Below are 11150 nucleotides of genomic sequence, written 5' to 3'. Positions count from 1 at the left end.
CAAGCCAAGAAAGAAGAAGAATATTCACTTGCAAATTTTATTTACCACCCAGCATAATTTGGAAATTCGGTTTATCCTTCCCCATGAATGTGTGTGTGTGTGTTCTGTGCAATGCACCAAGGACGGGAATGAATGAGGGAAGCTACTAAAAAGGATCAAAAGAACCTGGAAAGAAATTTACGAACGTAGTAATTCCGACAAAACCCGTGATTGTGCCATGCATGATAAGCTAAGGGATTGCTTTCGTTTTTTCTTCCTTCCTTCGGCGAACAACGACCACAGGTGCCTATTTCTTCAAAAACTTCAGTATTTTCGCTTCACGCTCGTTCGTCGACTGGGTTGGGGTGGATGAGGATTGTCGGAAGTTACGGTTCGGGATGCGATTCGAGGGACCGGCGGCGGCCGTGTCCTGGGAGGAGCTGACCAGCTCGATCGGGTGGCTAGCGGAGGTGCTTTCCTGCCTGCTGTCGCTGCTAGTGCTCGCTACGTTGCGCTTTGCACGGCCAGCCAGTACTGCTGCACCGGTTGCGTTCGATAATCGGCCGAGCAGTTCCGGTTTGAGGCAGAATCCGGCCGGATCGATCGTACTGTCGCTGGGCGTGGGCGAGTCAAGGCTGAAGTGTAGTAAGACCTGTGGGAAACATCCGGCATCGATCAGGGAAACGGTTGGCTGGTCTAACACTACCTTTGGTGGGGTTGTATCTAAAAAACAAAAATCACAACGAAGCGACTTAATAAGCTTCATTCGGGAAGAGCGCAACACTCGGTCGGAGTACTTACACAGATAGAAGGATTGCTTTGCATCGGCCAGAAACCCGCGAACAAACTCTACCACATGCCCCACGGTTTCATGCACCTGGAACACACCCTGTAGTACGTGACGGTCGGGAAACTGTACCCGTATGACCGCCTGCCGGTACCGGTTCATGTTACTCAGCAGCTGCTGATTGCGTTCCAGCTCGCGCAACTCGCCCGTCAGCAGCGGCGCATCTTCGAACGCTTTCACCCGGTCCTGCAGCTGTTTGTACAGCTGCATCATTTCCGGTACGGTTAGCTCAAAGAACGAATCCGCCACATCCGTTTGGTAGCGTTCCGCAGTCGACGCATGGTAAAGGATTGCCTCCCGTTCGCCCAGTATCGTAATAAGCGCTTCCGGTCGGGGCGCATCGACCGGGCGCTGCTCGCTTGCTGTTGTATCGGGCAATGGTTCTGCAACGCTCGTCGACGATTCTTCCGCCTCCGCAACAATGACTTTCGATTCTTTTTCGACAAGGTGCGTCGGAGGTGGTGGTGGTGCCTGCGGTTCCTCGTCCGGAACGGTCGATGCGGCAACAGGAACGGTTTCGCTTAAAGGCACAGTAGCGGCTGGTTTGGCCGGTTCCTCCCGGCGTACCGCTTGCGGCAACGGGGCCGAAACGTTGGCCTGCACTTTTGGTTCTTCCGCACGGCGCTGCAGCAACCGCAGCGCGGCCCTACCACGCGTTAGACCGAGACTTTTTAGTGTAGTCGTCCCCAGCTGCTCCCAGTAAACCTCGCGCCGCATGTACACCAGCACGGGATGAGCTTCGGCGACGGCACGCACCGGACAGAGCGCCACCAGCACATCCAGCAACGATTGCGAGGGTTTAAACGTTCCATTCTCGCTACGAGAACCATCCTCCAGCTGCAGCTGCACAATCACATCGTCTTCTGTGCGCGCTTGCTTCGCCTTGGCCATCTCGAGCAGGGCGTTGTTCGGGATGCCGGCAAACCGGAACATGGTCGACAGATCGAGCACCTTGTTGTGGTGCAGCAGGTCGTACTCATCGTGCGGGAAGTTATACTTCCGGCAGACAGTTTCCAGTATCTTCAACCAAAAAAAAACCTGTTAGCGAGTTGTGCAATCGAAATCGATGACGCGCATTTCGTCTAGCTAACCTCGAGAATCGTCATGTTTGGCTCTACCTTTACCGTCTGACGGCGTCCGTGCACGGTTAGCACGGTCACGGTACGGCTGGCCATCGTATACTATCGCAACAGTAACACACACACACACGTTCAGATGATTAGAAAAGCAACGCCAGCGCGCAAACACTGGCTCGGATCGGTCGATCAGCAAGTTGTAAAAAATACCGGCACCTGCTCTCGAGACGACTCGAGAATGACTTGCTTGGTTGGCTGTGATACGGTCCTTTGGAACGATGTAAACAATGCCGTCTGACAGCTGCAACCGTGCTAAAGCACTGTTTACACGTTACCGTGTTGCAATCGTATCGCATATGAGTGTAAAAAAGCCATAATTATGATTATTAAATTAAAAATCAGCAAACATTATTTCATTTGAAGCAATTCGATGCGTTTGCACGCATTTTAACAGGGCTTATGGACGAAAACATGTGCGACAGCTTATCCAACGACACATCGTCGTACACTGCGGCTGTGATCTATTTTTAACCAACTGCTTTTAAATTTTAAACACCTCTCCGCTTTCACTGGATCCGTCCAGATGCAAATTCGGGGGAGGCATTTGTAGTAAATGAAGCGAAGCGACTGTTGCCTGGAATCACAGCGTGTTTCTTTATTGCTCTTCATATTGCTTTGCGTTCGCTTTGCCCTACCGGTAGCACTTTGCTACGTCCCCGCTGGTAAAGGGGTGTTATTTCATAGCAAGAACTTTGGTTTTTCTTTTTCTCGGAGCGTTGCGTACTTTTTCCCTCGCACAGCGGCGGGAAAAAACCCCTAACGTCCATGTCTCGTAAAAGTTAATTAAGTCTTTTCAAGTTCGGTGTGTGTGTGTAGCTGCTGTCTACAGTAAACTTCGTCCATGTTTGGGATTATGCACTTCAAGGAAGAAAAAAAAAGGACAACTCACATACCACCCACTGCTATGTGAGGGTGCTTTTTTCTCCGTTTCGTGACACGCCGCATTTTGTTCGCTTTGCTCGATTTTGTTGAGCACGGTTCGATTATAAATGTCGAAAGAAACTAAAAAAAAATTAATCGTAATTTTGACTAGCTCTACACTGTAAATGTAAACATAACGGAGCGTCATTTGCACGGGACTAGATAAAAAAAATAAACGGGACCGGTAAATAATAACTAAACTAAAAGGCAAACCAGTCTCCTATCTCTTAAAACACGTGTTTCTCCTTTGGTTTTGTTGGTGCGTGTGTGTGTGTGGTGGTGGATTTGGATAACCATGCACACCGGCATGGTCATCCGTCCACTTGGATGGCAAGCAGTGAAAAATATAACAACTAAAAGTGTTCCCGAACCCTCTAGCCTCTCTCCTAGAAACCGATCCCGCTCCGCCGTGTTCATCAACGCTTAAATTAGACTGTTAGCTGCTAGCCGCGTACTTCTACCGCGTGTGTCGCACGTTTGCGTGATCTTAGCACGCCTGCGTGTGTCTGTTTCTATGTGTGTGCGTGTGGTGACCGTGTGTGACTGATCTGGTCCGTAATTTGGCTCAACGTTCTCTCCCTGTCTCTCACTCAATCTCACTCGCTTTTCCTCTTTTTACAAAAAAAAGATTTCAAGCCATTTTAAAATAAGCAATACCACGTTTTAGTCGAAATCAAGTCAAGTTATGACAGAAAACAAAAACCCTGAAAAATACTACTTAAAAAAACAAACTCAAAATTCGGCATCCCGTCACACATAAGCGCACAGAACAGTGCAGCACACTGCTGGCCGCTTAGTTGGACTTTTTCGCATCTTTCGGTTCCTCCTTGGCCTGGCCGCGGCCAAGAATCTTGGCCAGGCTGTCCCAGATGCCGCCGAACAGCAGCGCACAGCTCAGGTTCTCGAACGGCACGAACGGATCGTGAATGCCGAGCAGAATCGAGCTCAGCTTGAAGTACACCAGGAAGATGACGATGCCGAAGTAGACGAGTGCGTGCGGGGCCGAGATCAGGTCCGTTTTCTTGTCCAGCACGAAGATGATCGACGCGATCAGCGATGCCTTGGTGTAGCTGCAATGATGCGAGTGCGAAGGAAGGTAAGCGACCCATATGGTCTGTTTTCTTGCCGTTGGTGCACTGTTACTTACAAGCTTGGCTGCAGGAACTCCATTGCCGTCGGGGTCCATACGCCACGGATGAGGCGCTCGATCAGCTTGGTGAAACCGGCTCCGTTACCCTTGAGCGTACCGATGATGATCATGATGATGAACGCATTCGGGTACAGCTTGGCGGCGTGCGTCACACCATCGTGAATCTACGGAGAAATGATTAGGTTTGTCAAAATACGGCTTTTCTGGCATAGCGCGACGCGGCACGATTCGGTTGATAGCGTGTTTGACTACGGGGCCACGTTGTTTGATGATTCCCCGCCTGGGACGCTCCGTTTGATTGCGACCGCGAGCTCACCTTCTTCGCACGGTAGATTTCCTTCATGGCGCTTGCCACCAGCTTGATCGGCAGGAACTTGGCAACCTTGTAACCGATGTCGAACGGCGTGTAGAATACGATGTACCAGCAGGCGGTGGCGACCAGCAGCTGAGGTGTGTTCTTGAGCGGTGCCAGAATCGGCTCACCGAGCAGCCCGTTCGCGACCATACCACCGGCAAAGACGACCAGCATCGTCGACAGCCAGCAGGCGAGCGGATGCTTCCGGGAGAAGGTGTGTGCACCGGCGCCCAGATCCTCCTTTACCGATAGCGCGCAAAGCAGGCTGTGCGCGATATCGAAGTACGGGAACATCTTCAGCTTGATCACCTGGTTGGCGATATCGAGGAACGCCTCCGGATCCATGACGATGGAAGGTTGGTCTTGCGACTCGCACGAACGAACAGAAACGATTCCTGCTGATGGAACAGATGCGTCAATACAAAATCCGTACAATATCACGTAGGTTTTGAGGGGTAAAAGGTATGGGAAAAAAATCCCCTTGGAAAAACAAACGCACCACTAACGGGACGGGCTGGCTAAGTGTGTGCACACGGACCGGAACGATCACACGACACGACTGTACGGCTCGAGCTAAGCGACACGAAAAAGGCCCGGGCAGGCCAGGGTCTTGCTCACCAGCTTAGCCGTTGGTCTGCGACCCGAAGGGCTTGCGCAGAGACGTTCATGTGGTCATGCAAAACGAAAACAGGTGAGTAGAGAGCGAGCGCGCGAGAGAGAGTGCGAGAGTGGCCACTCTTTTCCATTTCTATGAAGCGCTGCAGGGGAATATTTTAGCAAATAGTGTTCTAAATGTGCGTACATTGAGACAGAAAGTTGGTCGCTTTCGCTTCGAACCACATTGCACGTAAGGGAGCGCTACAGTCCTGCAGTCCTTTTGATTTCCGGGAATGGTAAACTATTTCCGTATCTCTCACGCGTTCGGTTGGTCTCCCCCGGGGGCTCTTGAAAATCACTCAGCGCAGCTCGCACGCTGGTTGCTTGCGAATGAAGCCGGCAGACAGCCGTACCATGGCAAAACCATACAATACTCTGTGTGGATTAAAATTAGAACCAACCGCTTCGCTCTCCCGCCGGTTTGCTTCAGTCGGAGATCGCTTAAAGCGGGTGTTTGAAAGATAAAAAAATAAAGCTGGCGGCCGGTTCATACGTACCGAGCGGGTGCGTTACGGCCACGCGGGCGAGTTTGCGCATTGATGGCAGGGAGGGGGAGGTTAAGGCGCCCTCTCTTTAGCTCACACACCGACGCTTTCACTTGGGCGACGGCGGCGGAGGTACAGTTATTTATAAATTTGACCTCGGCGAAGGATGGTTTTATGCTTCTTTAGCGTCAAATATGTAACCCTCGGTGTAGAATGTGGTGCGTGAGTAATGGTAAACACCACGCCATATCCGACCTGAAGCGGTAAGAAAGTAATCATAATGCAAGCTGTATTTACCCGATGCGGATTGCACCCTGTCGATGCGATATGGCCGTCAAGTAAAGTAGTATTGGTTGCACGCACACCACACGTCACTGTTAATTGCTGGCGTAAAAATGCACTTTCCGTTCACTAATTTTGTGTTTAATTTATGTTTTTCGGCTTACTAAGTATGCGGCGTACCATCAGCAGCTACTGGGATCGTTCGTTTGTTTACAAAAAATCTGGCGAAACGTCACACCGATCAGCTGTCAAAAGGTGTACCGGGCGTACATGCTTAAGCAGCGATTACACGGTTAATCATCGTTTCAGTTGAACGATTTTCTTTCGATTACAATAGTTACATCAGTTACAAGCGCTAGAAAAATAAAATAAAAAATACGCACACGCACAATAATTCACATGATCATCCCGTGCGGGAGATAAAGGTTTTATTTACGCTTTTACATCATGTTTTCACCAATATTGAATATTTATATTTTCTTCCATACATGTTATAGGTATAATAACAGCACTACACCTTACCAACATTGATTATTAACGTAGTGGGGGAATTTCTCGCTTTGATCCATTGTTTTAAAACAGTCTGCACCGGTTGCACACATATTTTCCTAACGGCCCATGCAATGCCAATGCTCCACTAAGTTATTGCCATTATTCACACAAACGTGCGTTCTGTATTAGGCAGGCTAACAAATATTCTTCGACAAAAAATCATAATAATGATGCTCAGAAGCACGCTCTATCCATATGCGTGCGAACTCATCGATGAATAGAGCTTTTATGAATTGCGTTTTGGTTTTTAGTTATGGTTTGCATCGATCAGTAATCGACTTTAAAGTAATACCAATCACCCGTATCCACCGCATTCGTACCGCATGCCATGGCATCTACATTTCAGTGCTGTTATGCTGTGCTTCGTTGCATTCCTACTGACTTGATAGTTGCAAAACTTTTCTTACAGTTGAGCGAAGCAACACTTTAGCAAGTGGATTTGTAACGAAATCCTTAACGATTATATGAGTGATTCTACAACAGCACCGTTTCGGTCGTAAAACGATTCCTCCGTATCGTATAGTGTCATAAAGTAGATAAGAACATTTAGATTAATGTGCTAGCATAAAAACTAGCTTTTGCGAAACAAAAATGTATGGAAAATACGGTTACATTTCTGGCCGTTTCGTGACCGTTCTGGTGCTAGGACGTGCACACACACATACACACATGCAGGTGGGTTTCATCACGATGGCCCTTTTTGCGGCGCCGTAGGATGCGCGTATATGAGGCTGCGTGTCTTAGTGCCACAGCTAGCCTAGGCAAAGTTGCAGCACGAGTTCGTTTTCTTCGCCGTCTTGTAAAATGCTTTGCTCTGTATCGACAGGGACTCCGATTTGTATACCAGATCGTCCAACTTTTCGCCACGATCCAGCACCGCATCTATCGTGTTGCGCAGTATAATTTTCGTCTCGTCCAGATCCTCCTGCATGCGCGTAAGTGCGTCCGCTTCCCGTGGATCCTGATACTTGTTCAGCGTGGCCGGAAGCGTCCCGAACTGTATCGCTGCCTCGTTCGTCGTGACTGGCCACACCTCCGGACCTACCTTGGCCGAAAAGTCATCGAGCACCTTGGTAAGGAGTGTATGGCCAACGCGCTGCGGATATTCGTGGTCCGCTATCAACACCGCAGCCAAATTGTCCGCCCGCACATATACGTGGCACATGTACACATCCTGCTTTACCGACTGTCGGGTGGCGGCCTGCGTTCGCTCCACGAGCGTTTTGCTGGCGAAGCTGTAAGTGCAGATCGTGGGATTGATTACTGAGCGCCAACAGGGGAAGCTATAAGGTGCGTTGGGTCCTTACCTAATGAATTCCTGCACCGAACCACGCTGGAAGAAGGAAAAGCTCTGCAAATCGTAGGCCGATTTCAGTAGCCGTGCCTCGGTCGGTGCTTTGTAGAAGACGCTAAGGGCGTACAGTTTCACCATCGCGATTGACTCTGTGCGGGTTGGTTTGCTGATGACGAGTTGCTTAATTCGTCTCAGCCAGTTGCGAGAACAATCGGTTCGATTGATTTCACAAGACTTTTTCGAAGGCCGCGCTTAGGTTTCCGTCCAATGTGGTGTGTACTGTGCCACCGTACCACCACCAGGATTGTTTGTTTTTGGATAAGTTTTCCGTACCCTCTAGACGAATGGAATGGAATGGAAAGAAAATCACACACGCACACGCTTCTAGTTATTCCGCTGCGACAAGAAGTGCTTAACACAGCAACGTGTCTCGTTTGGGCAGTAAGGCAGTAAACACTTTTTTTGGTAAGGAAATCTATAGCTCGGTGGCTACTAGATGGTAAATCGAATTTTCAATCTGTTATGATCGTCTAGCTCATTGTACAGCGTACAAAGCAGGCAAACACACACTCACACCCAGTCTGACACATATTGAATGTCGTGAGCAGCGTCAAGGTGTGTATAGGCAAGATGGCGTCACGACACAAAAGGCCTAGCCTCTTATAGCCAACGTTACCATTGCACTTTTCGGGTTCAGGCTGGCGGTTGAGCTTTTTTTAGCTGTGTGCTTTGTGAGAAAAATAGCAATTTAAATAGCACCTTTAGTGCTGGTGAGCTACAAATCGATTTTTTTAAATTGTTTTATTCCAAAATAGTGATTAATTTATTCAAATCATTCACCAAACAAAAATTGTTTTATCGTTTGTTTAAAGGAGCGGCTCGTAAAAGCCTTTTCACAAGATCTGTATATACAACAGGCCTTTTTTCCCCTCCATGTAGGAATTCGGCGTCATTTGTCCATGTTTTCGCCCTCAGCTATCCGTAGCGGAGGTTTTCCAGAGTTTTTCTATGTTTTTTTTTGTACAAAATATCTATTTTCTGTTCATTAGCGAGGATTAAGGTATAACTTTGATGCGTTTTCTTTTTTAAATTACGCTACCGTATCAGTGGAACGTTCGGCACACCGTAAAGCTATGCTAGAGCAAGCCAACGATCAACAAACACAGCAAAACACTTTCGGTGCATCGTCAATCAAACAATCCCAATCCGCCTAATTCGCGTCGTGTAGCGAAGAGAATGGCGCAGCGATTTCCGGCAGCCAGCGGGATACCCCAGCGATATGGGTCGCCCGTACCCAACCCACCGTTTATGCGTCCGTATGGTCCAGGCAACAGTTTCGGGGTAAGCGTAACAACGTCCGCTCGAACTTGGTGGCAGGTTTGATTGTGTGGCTTTTTCCACAGCCACGACCGTACGCTTCGCAGCCACAAATGAGTGGTGGACCACCGTTGCCGACACAGCTGCCACACCAGCGGCCGATGCACGTCGGGTTTCAGGGCACCAGCAACAGAGGTTCCGGTGGATCGAGCAGTTCGAGTGGAAAGCGGGGAAGCGTGGATCGCAATGCAACGCATGCCAAGGCGTAGGTTTCCCATCTGCCGTTCCTATGTAGTCAACAAGTAATCACTTCGATTTGCATATTTCCGCTCCAGAAATGACCCGCAGGCGAAGAAGCGCAAGAAGCTGGCCGACAAGATACTGCCGCAGAAGGTACGGGAGCTGGTGCCGGAATCACAGGCGTACATGGATCTGCTCGCGTTTGAGCGTAAGCTGGATGCGACGATTACCCGCAAGCGGCTCGACATCCAGGAAACGCTCAAGCGTCCGATGAAACAGAAGCGCAAGCTACGGATCTTCATCTCGAACACGTTCTATCCGGCCCAGCAGGAGCCCGATCCGATGAATCCCACCATGCCGCGGGTGGAACCGTCGTGGGAGTTGCGGGTGGAAGGCCGGCTGCTGGAGGACACCGGCAAACCGGACGGGTTGAAGATGAAGCGCAAGTTTAGCAGCTTCTTCAAGTCGCTCGTGATCGAGCTGGACAAGGAGCTGTACGGGCCGGACAACTATCTCGTCGAGTGGCACCGTACGCACACAACGCAGGAAACGGATGGGTTTCAGGTGAAGCGTACCGGGGACCGTAACGTACGCTGCACCATTCTGCTGCTGCTCGATTATCAGCCGCTTCAGTTCAAGCTCGATCCACGGCTTGCCCGCTTGCTGGGTGTGCACACGCAAACGCGCCCGGTGATCATTTCGGCCCTGTGGCAGTACATCAAAACACACCGTCTGCAGGATGCGCACGAGCGTGAGTACATTGCGTGCGATAAGTATCTGGAGCAAATCTTTGGCTGCCAGCGGATGAAGTTTGCGGAGATACCGCAACGGTTGAACCCGCTGCTACACCCACCGGATCCGATCGTGATCAATCATGTGATTGTGGTGGAGGGTGGTGAAGGGCAGGACGGGAAGCAAACGGCCTGCTACGACATTGACGTCGAGGTGGACGATGCCCTGAAGCACCAGATGAACAACTTTCTGATGAGTACCGCCAGCCAGCAGGAGATACAGGCGCTCGATGGCAAAATCCACGACACGGTCGAAACGATCCAGCAGCTGAAGACGAACCGGGAGTTTTTCCTGTCCTTCGCCAAAGAACCGCACACGTTCATCCACCGGTGGATTGTGTCGCAGCAGCGCGACCTCAAGATGATGACGGACGTCGTTGGCAATCCGGAGGAGGAACGGCGGGCCGAGTTTTACTATCAGCCGTGGGCACAGGAAGCCGTGTCGCGCTACTTCTTTGCGAAGGTGAACCAGAGACGATCGGAGCTGGAGCAAGCGCTCGGTATTCGCCATTCGTAAGTGACGCACCCACCGGCCTGAGCTTGATAACAATCTGATTTACAAATAACGGAAAAGCATAATAACACTTTTACAGAAATCGGTAACATAAAACGCAGAACCAAACCAATCCCCAACATCCACCTCCCCCCCCCCCCCCCTTCCTCCCAAAACCCAGCGTACAAATCTCACATCGTGTGCCGGCAAGTAGAGTTAGATCGTAAGCGAAGAAAAAAAAACAAAAGTGTATACGTGTAAATTGTTTTGTGTGTGTGTTTGTGTGTATGTGGAGGAAGAAAAAAAGGCCAGAAATATACCGTGTATACGATGACTGTAATGGTTTCCACGCTATAAAATGGGATAGTTTAAGATTTATTTATATAAAAATATTTCTACCGTTTTAGGCGGTCGTCTTGAAGAATCTTGAAGAAGATGGAAGAGCAGGAACTTAACTTTAACTTCAAAGCCGCATCAGCATACTAGGCTTGCTAGGAACGCTCATGACATGGCAAGGGCCTCCTACTCGACTAGGGGCTAACCCATGGAAATGAGCTTTTCGGCATCTCCTGGCGCTAGCGAGGTACATCGCCGAGACTCGGAAGTCATCTTCTTTGAATCAATCCTGAGTTCTGACATAGACATGCAGAC

At 49.7% G+C, this 11150-nt stretch overlaps 4 protein-coding genes across 7 annotated transcripts; 1 reads left to right on the top strand and 3 right to left on the bottom strand.

Annotated features, from left to right (window-relative positions):
- Positions 1-23: 23 nt before the first annotated feature.
- Positions 24-2193, bottom strand: LOC118504407 (tether containing UBX domain for GLUT4). The gene is made up of 3 exons (XM_036038843.1): positions 1918-2193; positions 781-1846; positions 24-702 (listed from the first exon to the last, which is right to left on the bottom strand). The coding sequence occupies exons 1-3, from the start codon at positions 1999-2001 to the stop codon at positions 287-289; spliced, it is 1566 nt and encodes a 521-aa protein (XP_035894736.1). The 5' UTR covers positions 2002-2193; the 3' UTR covers positions 24-286.
- A 339-nt stretch (positions 2194-2532) lies between these two features.
- On the bottom strand, positions 2533-6043 carry LOC118504417 (trimeric intracellular cation channel type 1B.1). 4 transcript variants are annotated; one of them, XM_036038862.1, is made up of 4 exons: positions 5828-6043; positions 4350-4783; positions 4031-4197; positions 2533-3953 (listed from the first exon to the last, which is right to left on the bottom strand). In XM_036038862.1, the coding sequence occupies exons 2-4, from the start codon at positions 4731-4733 to the stop codon at positions 3677-3679; spliced, it is 828 nt and encodes a 275-aa protein (XP_035894755.1). In that variant the 5' UTR covers positions 4734-4783; positions 5828-6043; the 3' UTR covers positions 2533-3676. The 4 variants fall into 4 exon arrangements, with proteins under 4 accessions (XP_035894755.1, XP_035894764.1, XP_035894748.1 ...); XM_036038871.1 differs by having other exon boundaries at positions 4350-4786; positions 5828-6033; XM_036038855.1 differs by lacking the exon at positions 5828-6043 and adding an exon at positions 4888-5036.
- Positions 6044-6206: 163 nt separating this feature from the next.
- Positions 6207-8265, bottom strand: LOC118504442 (synaptobrevin homolog YKT6). The gene is made up of 2 exons (XM_036038908.1): positions 7672-8265; positions 6207-7599 (listed from the first exon to the last, which is right to left on the bottom strand). Exons 1-2 carry the CDS (start codon positions 7794-7796, stop codon positions 7122-7124), a joined length of 603 nt encoding a protein of 200 aa, XP_035894801.1. The 5' UTR covers positions 7797-8265; the 3' UTR covers positions 6207-7121.
- A 331-nt stretch (positions 8266-8596) lies between these two features.
- Positions 8597-10858, top strand: LOC118504388 (brahma-associated protein of 60 kDa-like). The gene is made up of 3 exons (XM_036038798.1): positions 8597-8999; positions 9062-9240; positions 9311-10858. The coding sequence occupies exons 1-3, from the start codon at positions 8895-8897 to the stop codon at positions 10521-10523; spliced, it is 1497 nt and encodes a 498-aa protein (XP_035894691.1). The 5' UTR covers positions 8597-8894; the 3' UTR covers positions 10524-10858.
- The last annotated feature ends 292 nt before the right edge of the window (positions 10859-11150 follow it).

This window comes from Anopheles stephensi, chromosome X, assembly GCF_013141755.1.
Source record: "Anopheles stephensi strain Indian chromosome X, UCI_ANSTEP_V1.0, whole genome shotgun sequence".
In the NCBI taxonomy this organism is placed as follows: domain Eukaryota; kingdom Metazoa; phylum Arthropoda; class Insecta; order Diptera; family Culicidae; genus Anopheles; species Anopheles stephensi.
Note: the sequence above shows the minus strand (reverse complement) of the source record. Positions and strands in the feature narration are given on the sequence as shown.

Bases quoted from the DNA above. Each gene is read 5' to 3' on its own strand.
- LOC118504388 (XM_036038798.1), top strand. From the start codon at position 8,895: ATGGCGCAGCGATTTCCGGCAGCCAGCGGGATACCCCAGCGATATGGG. The intron at 9,000-9,061 runs GTAAGCGTAACA...CTTTTTCCACAG, and splicing joins GTCCAGGCAACAGTTTCGGG to CCACGACCGTACGCTTCGCA. The intron at 9,241-9,310 runs GTAGGTTTCCCA...TTTCCGCTCCAG, and splicing joins AATGCAACGCATGCCAAGGC to AAATGACCCGCAGGCGAAGA.
- LOC118504407 (XM_036038843.1), bottom strand. From the start codon at position 2,001: ATGGCCAGCCGTACCGTGACCGTGCTAACCGTGCACGGACGCCGTCAG. The intron at 1,847-1,917 runs GTTAGCTAGACG...TTTTGGTTGAAG, and splicing joins CAAACATGACGATTCTCGAG to ATACTGGAAACTGTCTGCCG. The intron at 703-780 runs GTAAGTACTCCG...TTTGTTTTTTAG, and splicing joins AAAGCAATCCTTCTATCTGT to ATACAACCCCACCAAAGGTA.
- LOC118504417 (XM_036038862.1), bottom strand. From the start codon at position 4,733: ATGGATCCGGAGGCGTTCCTCGATATCGCCAACCAGGTGATCAAGCTG. The intron at 4,198-4,349 runs GTGAGCTCGCGG...ATTTCTCCGTAG, and splicing joins AAATCTACCGTGCGAAGAAG to ATTCACGATGGTGTGACGCA. The intron at 3,954-4,030 runs GTAAGTAACAGT...GCATCATTGCAG, and splicing joins GAGTTCCTGCAGCCAAGCTT to CTACACCAAGGCATCGCTGA.
- LOC118504442 (XM_036038908.1), bottom strand. From the start codon at position 7,796: ATGGTGAAACTGTACGCCCTTAGCGTCTTCTACAAAGCACCGACCGAG. The intron at 7,600-7,671 runs GTAAGGACCCAA...CTGCACTTACAG, and splicing joins TCGGTGCAGGAATTCATTAG to CTTCGCCAGCAAAACGCTCG.